The sequence below is a fragment of the Epinephelus lanceolatus genome, chromosome 2 (assembly GCF_041903045.1).
Source record: "Epinephelus lanceolatus isolate andai-2023 chromosome 2, ASM4190304v1, whole genome shotgun sequence".
Classification (NCBI taxonomy): Eukaryota; Metazoa; Chordata; class Actinopteri; order Perciformes; family Serranidae; genus Epinephelus; species Epinephelus lanceolatus.
The window spans coordinates 30,394,569-30,408,217 of NC_135735.1; the positions used below are offsets into that span (position 1 = coordinate 30,394,569).

The following is a 13,649-nucleotide window of genomic DNA, read 5'->3' on the forward strand; positions in this document are numbered from 1 at the left end:
AACAACAACAACAGAGTACTGGTTCCCATGGTGCTCGTTGGGTCATAAGTTTTACAACCAGAGTGAGATAAAGAAAAGATAAAACTTGCCATCTCATGCCTCTGTTGACCCATTGCTCATCAGTTCTTAATGAAAATATTTCATACGTATGTACAAAGTTCAATCCAAAACACTACACTGGACATCTTGGAGTCATATGCACAGATTGCATTATATCAAAATACATTTTTTGTATATAATCGAACGTATTACGTACGTAAGAATTAAAAAAAGAGACAGCGCTTATGCAAGACCCCCAAAAACAACACCAGTGCACCCTCCATACCGCATTTTCATTGCCCATGGTTATCTTCAATACAGAACACGAAGATAAGTGTTGGCCTTAGTTAATTAAAAAGAGGGGAGAGAGAGAGAGAGAGAGAGAGAGAGAGAGAGAGAGAGTGTGTGTGTGTGTGTGTGTGTGTGTGTGTGTGTGTGTGTGTGTGTGTGTGTGTGTGTGCATGTGTGCAAGGGGCATAAAAGCAGTTGAGTGAAGTACTGGAAACAGTCTGGAGTCCACGTTTGTGCGTGTGAGCTTCAGTGTAACTGATCCTTGTACCCTTTTATTGCCACTCATAAAAACTGGATATATGACTAGAAATTTTTGGTCACTGACAAACTTTGATTAGTCACAACACACACACACACACACACACACACACACACACACACACACCTGACACACCTGACAGGGCTGGACCTGACTGTCTTTATCACAACACACAGACAAGCAAATGAACAAAGGACGAACTGACTGAGAGACTGACGGAGACTTGGACACAGTTGGTTTCCAGTCCACTCAAAAAATTCATAACTTGTCAAATTTAAGTAATTTAAAAACACATGTAGGTCAGATTTTAATCATTTAATTCTATGTTGACTGATTGAAACTTCTTTCCAACTGCTACAAGTTTGCTGATATTTGAGATTTGAAGAAATTAAGTGAGTTGGAGGTGAACTGAAAGGAGGATGGACTGCTGAAGCCTTGAGGATAAAGATCTAATCAACAGACAAATTAGAGATAACAAGGTAAACTTTCTCTGTTTTCTATATTCAAACATGATTTAATGAGATCAATGCTGACCATAACTGAACATATTACTGAACATATTACACTGTAGCTGATCTATCAGAAAAAAAAACTCCCTGTCTGAATATTTTTTTCTCCTTGACAGACAGACTCTACATTAGCCAGAATAACGAGTAGCAAAGACAACCAAGATGGAGGACTTGAAATACAGAGGAAAGAAACGTGAGGGAAGGCACAGGTAAAAACTAACCTACAGTACATTTAGTTACATTTGTGCTTCTTTTAAGGTGACTGATATTACAGTTGAGAGACAACGGATAATATGAGACATTAAATTAACTTAAATACACATCTATGGACAGCAGCTCACTCAGCCCAGCTTTCACAGATTAATCTTCATCAGCCTGTCTAATAACATAATATACGGTTAGGAAAAAAAGCATCTAGATTACTATCACTTCAAGTCTTAGAAATTCATCAAAGGAAGTTTTATATTCTTGCTTGATTCATGACCTAAATGATAAATCAGTTATCAAACAATTTAATTATTAGATTTGTTCATTTTTGATGATCAACTAATCACTTCATTACTGCAGCTGAGCTCTAATTATTAGATCACAAGGTTAAAATAACACCGCATGAGAAAACCCTGTCCTGTTCTGCCCTACAAATCCAGCAAAAACTGACAGAAAGGTTATTGAAGATACACCTCAGTTAATGTGTGTATATCTAATAGGAAACCGTATTATTCCAAATGTAGTTGCACAAATTAATATCAGATGCTGCTGGTGTTTGTTCAGGGTGCATTATCCGTTCATTATGTATAAAAATAATGTATTGGGATTTGTTTGCATTTGGTTTTGGACAGAAATGACCTGTGATTTGTCCAGATGGTCCAACATGTAATGGTTTTTTAGTGCTGCCATCATTTGTGTATTGGGTACACAAAGAGGTACAATTTACAATTTGGCTTCAACATATGCTTAATCACAATAGCTTACTGGAAGTAAAAGAAAAAATTCACAGTGAATTCATTTCCTTATTTATATAAAGACAGCCCAGATTGTCCTTTAACCAACAAAGCCACAGCACCAAAGGTTATTATGCCATCAAATTTTACAGTTTTGACATCGGCTGTATAAACGAGACAGATTCAGAAAGAAAATCATTCAACACACCATTCAGCTTTGTACTGGGTAGCTATTCCGCTTAATGTCCGCAGGCACACATTATTCGGAGGTTAATTGTTACTGAGATAGATATTTGGTAATGGATACTATCATTAAATTTGCGCTCAGTGATATATCATTAAATATTGTATTACCAGGTTTCTATTTGGTATAATTTACAGTTTGAGGAAACAGTTAATTTCCCTTGTGCACCGCTGCGCTTCTCTTTATTGCTGTGGCTAACATCATCCCCGCAGATACTGACTGCTGTTAGGGGAGTGCTGCTCCATTCAAAATGTTAAATATGTGCTACAGTTTTAATCACATTCTGCATGTTGGCATCTCTGAGGTCAAAACAATCCAGTTTCTGGGTTCAGATTATTTTTATAAATACACTTCATTGATGTTCTACTATCCTCTACATGATTAGGAGAAGGTTTTATATTGAATATTTATATTGATTTTTAAAACTCAACTAAAATACAAATACCATGTGCTAACAGTATCTGTTAAGTCTGAGAACACTCGCAAAGGACTTGATAATCATCATTGGTTTTATTTACAACATTCAGTATATTAATTGTTATGCAAATATGACGAGTGATGTGCATCGAAGTGTGTTGTAAGATTACCAGAGGTTGTTAATTTCAACATGAAAATCTTGGCAAGTTGAACCAGTCTGCTATGGTCTGGGATGTGCAGTGGTCTAGAGTAGAATAAAATACTGTATCATAATAAATATACAGTTTGACGGAACTACTTTTACAGATTTGTATGTGGAAAGCATACATTTAAAAAAATGAAATGAAAAATATATTTCCTGTAAAAGTAAACAAATGTGCCACGTATTCCAACACACACCTAAGGTGGGGACAAACATTATGACTGTTGAGTCAATTATGAATATGACTTGGGTGTGACGACTGATGGGACCAAGTTGGACCTGGGCTGTTCCTGTCTGAGTTACTTGGTGTTGACAGATAATAAAAAACCAAACATAGTCGCAGGTTTCTGAGGGGTTTCAGGAGACATGTTCTCCTCAGGTGAATTTGTCCCCAAAGCAAAGTAAATGAACTGAAAGGACTTTTATTTTTAAGAGTGCGACTCATTGACAAAAAAGGACTTCAGGTGAAGTGGGGGGCAGCGTGCAACCTCAAAAGCAATGGTTGAAATCTATCATAAAACGGAAAGAAGAAGAAGCAATGTTGAAGCTCTGCTGAGACATGTAGTGCAGAGAGAGCTGGCTGCTGCAGGAGGAGTCCTGAGGGAGGACTGAGTCAATACAGCAGAAGCTGCTCTAATACAGCCGCAAACTAGAGCAAAAAATAAGATAAACCAAAGGGCTGAGTTCTAGTCTGTCAACTACAGACAATAATAATTATGACAATAATAATCTGAGATTTCAAGAAATAAGTTATGGGACGTTTGGGACTGTCTCACTCCTAAAGGATGCTTCCCACCAGAAAGTTTTTGTGTGGATAATAAGCCAAACAATGGCTCATCAGAACTGTTCTCAGTTCAGCTTTCCACCTCCAATAATGAGCAGTGTTTGTCTGACGATCTAAATGGGTAACTACCACATCAGCAGAGCAAAAATGTAAAGCACGGCAGACTTTCAGATCGGTAGACTTCTTGTCTTGAAACACTGTCACTTTATTCTGATTAAATAACAACTGGATTCTATTAACCTTGCATAATATTGCAGAAAAGTTTTGAAAATGATCAGAAATCTTGCTGAAACACATAAGCTATTAAAGTCCAGGGGTTTATAAATTAATTAAAATGAATTTATTTATCGTTGATGTGAAAAGGTGTTAAATGCACATTTCAAGAGGTTACTTTTCCAAACAAAAGACACAAAGGAATAGTGAAAAGTATATCATGCATTTGTGTTTGTTGACTCACTCACTGCATTATATCCCATTGATTTTCTTATTTTGAATTGTCACCTGGCATCTCAACTTTGTATTTTCCTTAACATAGAGACATTTCAACCATATATGGATGCAAAAAAGGCACAAATTAGTGCAGAAAAATTCATTAGAATGCAGGAAATGAAGTGTTCGATGCTCAACATCTCTAAGTCTTCAGGTTCATTCCAAGCTTTATGGGAGGTGATAATATAACAAGTTTTTTTTCTAAAGCTGGGCGGACAAATAACAGTAGCGAGGAAGACAAATAATTCTCATGAACAGTATGAAACCATGAGGTCCATAGAGCATTTAGCAGTATGAGAAACTTAATGGTAAAATTAGATACCAAAAACCATTTCTTTCCTGACATTCCTTACTGATAAATAGATTCAGTAACTTTATATTCTGTTACGGTTCTCAGTAGTTCAATTATTAAAAGGAAAGACTGTCTCCCACCAAGCATTTCACCAACACTTAATTGTGATTTTCAGAGAGCTAGAAGTTGAAAAATTGTCTTTGCTCTTCTAAGATCAGCAACTTTTCATGGCTATTTATGACTACTTATTTATATGCCTCATTGAAGAAAAGAATGCGTCACTGTGGGCACACACATGCATCCTCATCTCCCAAACACACCTTCTGCCAGCGTGACTGAGGACATACTGTAGAGCAGTAGCTGATATTTCTGATAGTTGCTATGGCAAAGTGAAAGATCACAAAGGGTTATCAGTTCAAGGAAGACAATCCACACCCTGATAATTATTTTGTACTTTATCTGTCAGGAGTGTGGGGTGGCACAGAGGCTGATAGAAACTCAACTTTCGACTCAAAATGTACCCTGACCCTATCTATTGAACCCTCTGATGACATAACCAGCATCCAATTTCCCAGTGATGATCCACATCTGCCAATCAATTGAATTATCATTACTGTGCGGTAATAAACATCTTTATTTGGTCTCGAAATCTTCCTTGTAACAGGTCACTTCACTCTCTTGTTTATGACTTTTCCCGTATATCAACCCCTCTTCACTGCCAAATCTTTACAGTCACTTTCCATCAGACACTTTGGCCTCTACCTTTGGGGCAGTTAGCTATTCGTCAGTCTACATCGCATCGTCTTTTCTCTAAGTTTCACACTAATACAAAATAAATCCTGCAACATGTTTCAAAGTCCAGCATCAGTCTATTTTTATATGGTTCTCACTAGCTTTCTTGGCCATGGATGGATTCTTGCCGTAATACACAGGATACCTTTGATGATAGTTGAAATCGCTGTATGTGTGTTCATGTGTGTGTCTCAGGGATACATGGGATCCATTCCAGCTGAATCCACCAGGAGCTGAGAAGGAAACTAAGAGAAGATGTTTCCAACTGGCTCAGTCCCTGGTGGCTGTTATTGTGGGATTGGCGGTCTTGACCAGTGCCGTTATCGCCAAGGTAGGATAGTCTGTCTGTGTATTAACAAACTATTATTCATCTATTTAAATGAGGCACACAGGAAGAAGCATCACCATATGGTTCCTGGAACCAAACGTGAAGCCTCAAGGCACAAGGCTGCAGGCTGAATGCCAAGGATAGTCCTGCCCTACCACCTCCAGTTGTGTGTTCAACACGTCCTTTACTAACTTTTGCAGTGTTTGATCTTGCGGGGATGTAGCCATTTTTCTGCCATGGTTCGCGTTCCCCCCAGCAATAGTTGATGAAGATTTTTTCTATATGCTGTGCCTGTGACCAAGTGACCAAGATGGTTCTTCATTTGCTCGTTGTTTATTTGCATGTGTTTTCATAATTTTCAGCTCACGGGGCCATTGTAGAATTCCCTTAACATCACTATCTCTGTTTCCTTGTGTAATCAAAGTAAATGAACAACTGTTCAGCCCCATGAACTTCCTTATTGGTGTCAGGATAAATGACGAGAATAAAGCAATGCAGTGTCCATAAAGGTAATCAGGAAGGGGCTGCCGGTAAATCCCAGTCTTCTTTGCATCTACAGTATGTAACATGACAAATTTTAAGGTTACTGTTGGTCTTCTGTCTCACCTTTCCAAAGTGTTTGGTTTTCTTTAACAAACCCTTTGTCTCTGTTAAATCAGGGCTCCCTCTTGGTGTTGTCAACATTGTCCAGTCCATCCTCCATGCGCAGCCCAAAGGAAAAACAGTTCTACATGCTGATGTTGGTTTTCTGCCTGGTCTGCCCCAACTTCCTGGTGTTTCTGAAATCACTATGGAGGTGTGCCTTCAAGAGCTTTGTAAAACCCAACATGAAGACCATGTCAATGGTATGTTTTTCTAAAGCATACTCATTTATTATGCATGTAATTACAACAAGTAGGAAAATGCATATCATATATCCTTTTTTGCAACCACATATGGTAGGACTATTATCAATATTTGTTTTAATTACTCTCATTTTTTTGTGGCTCTACTTAGCTGCTACGATTATTAATCTTTATGAGGAAGACAATTTAGGGAATAGTGTAAAATGGATCTACACTGTCAAATATTCAGCTTTACTAAACCTAAAACCTGACATTACAGACCTTTTTAAAACTTAAAAGGCTTAAAGTGCATGTGTAATTTGCAGATCTTGACCATAGTATTCTGATAAGTTATAATGTCATGTTTTGAAACACACTCAAACATGATTATATTATTTGGTGAACACAAAAAAATTACTGCACACGTGACACACAGCAGTTCGTCACAGCCACTAGCAGTACATTCGGTAAATCCATATAACATGGAAAAAGAGACTAGTTTGACTATCTGATTGTTAGATCAATCTAGACAGAAGTGCATTTATAAAACTGTAACTGTGTCAGCATGATTTTAAAAAAAATATTGAATGTCAATCTAATTCTTAATCATGATGCTTAAACTTACAACTTTCTCCCACCCTAGGGCCAAAAGAAATACTTAAGTATGAAAAGGTAATGATGTGTGTCTTTGTCTCTTTTCCAGATTTGTGCCATTGAGTGTCTGGTGTCTCTTGGAACTTCAATCCTGGTGCTAATTGTTATGCCTCAGTTTGATGTGTTGACTAATCTCTTCATCAGCGGAGGAGTCTGTATTGTGTCTGCCATTCTGCAGATAGTATACAGACTACAGAAAAAAAACTGGAAAATCCTGTTCCCAATCTGCTCCCTCATTCTCACAGTTGCTGGTAACTCTCTTTATATTTCCCGTCTAACTGCAATGATGTCTGTCTGCCTGTCTCTTTTTTGAAAAAAAAGAAAAGAAGATACTAGGGACACTATTATCGTTTCACAAAAAAAAACAAAAAACATAAAATTTGTAACTCTGCCGGCTTATGGAAGGTCATTTATTTTATAGCCATCCATGCTGACATATCTTTGCATGTTCTAGATCAGAATTAGGTAGGAAGCAAAGCAGAGAGAGAAAGAGGATGGCAATCAGTTATCCTCTTCCTACAGAATTTGAAAAAATAGATGTCATTCTGATGGTTTTGCTCCTTTTTCCAACTTGTTTTGATTTCAGTTAGGCTATAGTTTGTCTTCAGGCTTGACTGAACTGAAGTGTCTCTAATTATCTGTCAAATCAGCTCATTCACTTTCATTCCATTTTTGAGTTTTTCCATGCAAAGTCTGGTGCAGTAAATCTGCCACCCTCATTATGACAAGTATCTCAGATGAATGATGTAAGACTTACTAACTGGCATGACAACACCGGCAAGCTCTGATTTGAGCATTCAAATGCAGGTTGCATATAGGTTACAAGCTCCAGGAAAACACCTCAGCAGCTCACACTGTTTCGAAAACATGTTTGAATACTAAGAAACTTTTAGCTGCGACATGAATATAGCATTAAAGTGCCAGCTGCAACTTAAAATAGTGTGTATTTAACTGCAACCATGTCCTCCTAGAAATTACTTACGATCTACAGTACAAAACTGTTTTCACAATTCTGATGTGGTAGCAAATTATTATGTTCAAAGACATTGGGTTTTATTTGGGTGTTTTTTTTTGTTTTGTTTTGTTTTTTTGAGTAAATGAAGCACCGGAGTAGCGGAAAGATAGTTAGGGTGGGTGGTGATAGGGTTGGGCAATATGAGGGTATAGTGTATACTGTGTGACAGTATAAATGTGTCTACCAGTAGATATTTGGCAATACCGTTCCTACCGTAGGAGCTATTACAGCAGTGTTGCTAGACGGGAAATTTTAAACTATAGTACAAGAGGCTCAGAATTATTGTATTTTGAGGAAAATTATTGTACAGGTGTCATAACCAGCGAAAATGTTAATGCCTCTATCTACAGTAGAGCCAGTGTTCAGTTTGTCTGTTCTGGGCTACTGCTTCCTATAAAGATATTAACAGCTAATTCTTAGGGAATGAAAACACAATGATTCTTATTTTTAGGTGATTAACACTAAAGAAAACATATGTCTAATATTATATTCCATTTCTGCGAAAGGCTGTGGTTCTGATTAAATGTTAAACTTCTTTATCAAACCAGATCACCATTTTTCCCGAACTTTAACCAAGTGCTGCCAGCGCCTAAATCTAACCATGCAAAAATGTAATAATGCTGTAGTCACTATGAGTGGATGTTGTATTTTGAGAATTAATATTTTGTCGGGAAGCCGGGGCGTCAGTGGCGTGGTGGGTGGTGCCGGCGCCCCATGTGCAGGGGCATTGCCTCGCTGCAGCGGTCATAGTTTCAAGTCCCATGTGCGACCCTGCGTGTCAGTCCCCACTCTCTCTCTGTCTCCCCATTTCACACACTGTCCTATTCATTAAAGGCAAAAAGCCCACAAAAACAATCTTTAAATATATATATATATATATATATATATATATATATATATATATACATATATATGTATTTTGTCGGGAAGCTAAAGAAATCCCTGGTCAGCGAACATTTTGCTGACATTCATTATCTGACAACACTGCTGACACAAATGTGATCAGGTCTGCATTACATTTCCTTCAAATTTCTGTAGCAAATTAGCTGTTTATAAATTTAATTTCTAGGACACTTTTCTAGGAGAATTTTTGTTTAAGTGAGAGGCTTGCATTCAAACCTGCTGATAAATTAGAGCAACAGAGCTATACTAAACTCTTAACTATGTGACTGATTCACAGGTTACTGCCTCCTGGGGGTTGACTACTATGTTCGTGTAACAACATTTGTAGATCGACAGAGCAGCGACTGCTTTATCTATGTTGGAATTGGAATTTTTTCTTCACTCCTCATCTCCCTCTGCTGGTGGGAAAATTCAATGCAAGCAACAAATCGCATGCAGGTATAATGTTTTTAGTATTAAGTTTCCACTGGTCTGTCCTCACTGTACCATCCTCCAAATAGAGAGAAACTTTTATTTTTTATTTTTTTATTTTTTTTAAATCAGCCACCAAACTGGATTTTACCCCATCCATTCATCCCACTGTAGATGTCAAGTTAATTATTAATTATTATTAATTGTTGGAACGTATGTTGTGATTGTATTACCAACGTGCTTTGCAGGTGTTTTTCCATGTGTTCTGGTAGAGCGTCAGCTGGATATTGAACTGTTTTGGGCCACTTGTGGTATATAAATATATTGACTTGACATCCTCAGTGAGGCTCTTAGCATCTCTTTCTGTCTCCCTGCAGGAAACACTGTCAGAATTGGACGGTTTCAGGGACTTTGTGTTTGTCATCAGCAGTATTCTGAGGATAATAGTGATAGGTAATTATCTGCCATCAATGTCTGCGTCAACATACAACACTCAAAAAAACATGCTGACAAAATAACACAGGCTCTTGAAATGTATTATCAACACCAACATCACTGTGTTTTGCTGAGCTTTCTCGTCATCTCATTCCTGACACTCACACTAGAGGAAAAACAGATTTCTGCGATGTTAGAGGTGCAGATGGATTGCGGATGTTCTCCAGCTGTGATGAAGTCTTCAACCGTGGTTTTCAATTTTGTAAAGCTCTGCTTTCTGTTCTGCACAACACTATCAGCTTTTATTCCAGTCTATATAACAGCATAATTTTCTCATATTTACTTAAATGTCACTGTTGTTGTTTCTTTAATGTTTCAAATCAGCACTCGTTTTCACATCGTGCTGTTTTTGTATTTTATTTATTGTTTCGTAAACAGACTTTTGATTTACTGTGTTTTTTATATTGTGCTTTTAAACGTTATTTCATTGTCTCTTATACATAACTGATGCACTATATTCTGTTGCAGGAGGGGTATACCTGTTCTACTATGTGCTCATTGAGAAATCTATCATCTGGTCAGACTTCTGCCTGCAAAGTGAAGACTGGGAATTACTGCAAATAGGACTGGTGGTGTTTTTCTTACAGGTACTGTATGTAGAAGGACTATATACATAAAAGTCATAGGTCTCTTCCTCTGCTCACATTGGGGGATATTCACTGAAAATTTACAGCAGTCTTTTGGTGCTACATGCTCAAATTGCATTTGTGTTTTTTTTCTAATAAAGGTTTTGCCAAGCAAAATGAAAGAAAAGGGGTAGGGCCTAAATATGCCCATTTGAACTCAAACAATGAACATTATTTAGTGGTTTAAAATAAGTGAGTAAGTTAGAAATTCATACAATGCCTACGAAACAAATTGACAGCCTTTGTGTTATTTATAATATGATTTTAACCTTTTTTTCTCTTAATGGCCTCCCAACTGAATATGTAATATATCCTTACTGCTTTACTTTAAGTGGCTGACAGCAAGTCAAGATTGAAGCAGCCAATTAAATACTTATTAATTAGACGTGTTAGTTTCATTTCCTGTTCTAGACAAAGGTGATTACAACTTTTACCAACTACTGAAAAAATCTCCCAAACTGATATTTAATATTTCCAGCAGGTTGACCTCGATCAGTGATCAGAATCAGATCTTACTTGCATTAATTTACAATTGTAGTCCAAAGTTAATAGGCAGCTAAATTCAAAAATTGAATTTTGTATTTCTGACATTAATTGGTGGTTTAACAAATATTCCCCTTGCCTCTTGTCATGTCTTAGGCTTTCTGCTCAGCAGCCTGCCACTGGTTTGGTGTGGTGGCCTGTAAGATTCATGCAGTCAGGATGAGTTTTGCTCTGCCACTGTGCTGCACAGGACCTGCAGTGCTACTGCTGGGACTTATACTTTTCCTTACCCAGGTAGAAAAATTGGTCGGTGCACAGACTGGGAGCATCACAGGTGAATTTATTCTTTTAACATATTGCTTTGCTTAAATGTACTTTTGTTTGTTGTTTGTATGTACTTTGTCATACATCATAAAGATTTAATATGTTTGTGCCTGCTCAGTAATGTGGTGAATTGTGAGAAGTCTCTGGCTACAATTACTCATGTCTCTACACTTTAGAGGGCAAATTTATACTGGGAGGCTCTGTGTGATGAGTGAGATACACTTATTACTTAGCACTTATTCCAATATCCTAAAACATTTAGCTATGTTTCCATTGCAGAGTTTTGTGAAAGCCTGGCTTACTTGAGCACTAAGAACACAACCCCTGTGGTTTTACTGGAACTCACAAGGAGCATTTGTCGAACTTCACTCAACAGGTGCATGCTTGTGTGTTTTAATCACGTTTAATGATTGATTGATTGATTGATTGATTGACTGATTGATTGAGTGTGTGTGTGTGTGTGTGTGTGTGTGTGTGTGTGTGTGTGTGTGTGTGTGAGCAGTTGTGTTCCCTACAATTCATGCAGCCTTAATGGTATATAAACGTGCTTATTGTGTGTAAAATGTCCTAAAATTACTTATCATGTGACGTATTATTATATTAAATTATCTGTACAAGCATCTCTTGTATATACACATTCAATCTATGTACAGTATATTTTGCAAAAAATGTTTATGAACTTATTGTTTGACAGCTACTATATGCAATGGCCTTTTGCAATGCTGGCACTGGAAGGTGTATGTATGTGGTCAGGTTTCGTCACATGCACCTACTATGTATGGAAGATCAAGGTATCGCTGTAACCACACACACACACACACACACACACACACACACACACACACACACACACACACACACACACACACAAGCATCTCTATGCCCTTGAGTTACGATAAGCTTCTTAAAGGGTCAGTCCCCCCAAATTATGAAAAAAGATATCCATCTCTGAGATTTCTGTCGCTGCCCCAATACAGTGGAGGTGAAAGTAATTTCCTTGGTGTTGCTTACTGCATTGAAAAGTTACATTCTGAAAAGTCAACAGCAACATCTCTCTCCAGAAGCAATGTCCCCGTTAATGTTGATGATTTAAAGAACAGTTTAAAAATAAGAGTCTTGATCAAAACTGTTCATGGCGTGGTCTGTGTCTGGAAAAATATGTTGCTGTAGAATTTTTTAAATATAATTTTTGGAGTCTATGAGCACCAGAAACAAAACCCCAATCATACAAATTAGGAAAGCAGCAGAAATTATGGACATCCTGGCCAAATAAATCAAAACTATCTGTGTTAGGTATCAGTAAATCTGTATTTGTTTTCTTTGTACTTTGGATAAACTGAGCCCTTAAAAAAGACTGGTTGTGAGTTAGTTTCAAGCATCCATTTAATTTAAAACTACAGCCTACTACCAGAGAGTCAAACTTTAAATCAAAGAAACAAAGGAAAACATTACATGGCACATTTTACTAATAATGTCATTACCTCAGGCAGAAAGACACACACCTTAATACCTCTCTGGTTCATCATGTCTCAGGTCCAGCGTATAGAGAGAACATCTCAGCTCTTTGTTCGTCGACTGTATGAATCTGCTTTCATTGACCTGTCACTGCTACTCAACACCAAGATGAAGGTGGCACGAGCCAGAAACCAAGAAAGGTGAGAGGGGTCTGAGGAGGGAGTAAACCTCAATTTGTATTTTATTTCATTGTGGTTGTATTTTTAGCAGGTACAGTACAGGCCAAAAGTTTGGACACACCTTCTCATTCAATGCGTTTTCTTTATTTTCATGACTATTTACATTGTAGATTCTCACTGAAGGCATCAAAACTATGAATGAACACATGTGGAGTTATGTACTTAACAAAAAAAGGTGAAATAACTGAAAACATGTTTTATATTCTAGTTTCTTCAAAATAGCCACCCTTTGCTCTGATTACTGCTTTGCACACTCTTGGCATTCTCTCAATGAGCTTCAAGAGGTAGTCACCTGAAATGGTTTCCACTTCACAGGTGTGCCTTATCAGGGTTAATTAGTGGAATTTCTTGCTTTATCAATGGGGTTGGGACCATCAGTTGTGTTGTGCAGAAGTCAGGTTAATACACAGCCGACAGCCCTATTGGACAACTGTTAAAATTCATATTATGGCAAGAACCAATCAGCTAACTAAAGAAAAACGAGTGGCCATCATTACTTTAAGAAATGAAGGTCAGTCAGTCCGGAAAATTGCAAAAACTTTAAATGTGTCCCCAAGTGGAGTCGCAAAAACCATCAAGCGCTACAACGAAACTGGCACACATGAGGACCGACCCAGGAAAGGAAGACCAAGA

The 13,649-nt window shown here is 37.6% G+C and overlaps 1 protein-coding gene across 1 annotated transcript in view; it reads left to right on the top strand.

The window, feature by feature from the left end:
- Window positions 1-758: 758 nt before the first annotated feature.
- The window catches only part of chs1 (chitin synthase 1), a 34,118-nt gene continuing 21,227 nt past the window's right edge, over window positions 759-13,649 (top strand). The window contains exons 1-12 of the mRNA XM_078176338.1: window positions 759-1,068; window positions 1,215-1,307; window positions 5,455-5,590; window positions 6,247-6,432; window positions 7,115-7,316; window positions 9,261-9,421; window positions 9,772-9,847; window positions 10,358-10,476; window positions 11,155-11,332; window positions 11,602-11,698; window positions 12,017-12,113; window positions 12,856-12,977. Coding sequence (XP_078032464.1) covers window positions 1,261-1,307; window positions 5,455-5,590; window positions 6,247-6,432; window positions 7,115-7,316; window positions 9,261-9,421; window positions 9,772-9,847; window positions 10,358-10,476; window positions 11,155-11,332; window positions 11,602-11,698; window positions 12,017-12,113; window positions 12,856-12,977 — 1,421 coding nt within the window. The 5' untranslated portion in view covers window positions 759-1,068; window positions 1,215-1,260. The remainder of the gene's footprint in view (window positions 1,069-1,214; window positions 1,308-5,454; window positions 5,591-6,246; window positions 6,433-7,114; window positions 7,317-9,260; window positions 9,422-9,771; window positions 9,848-10,357; window positions 10,477-11,154; window positions 11,333-11,601; window positions 11,699-12,016; window positions 12,114-12,855; window positions 12,978-13,649) is intronic.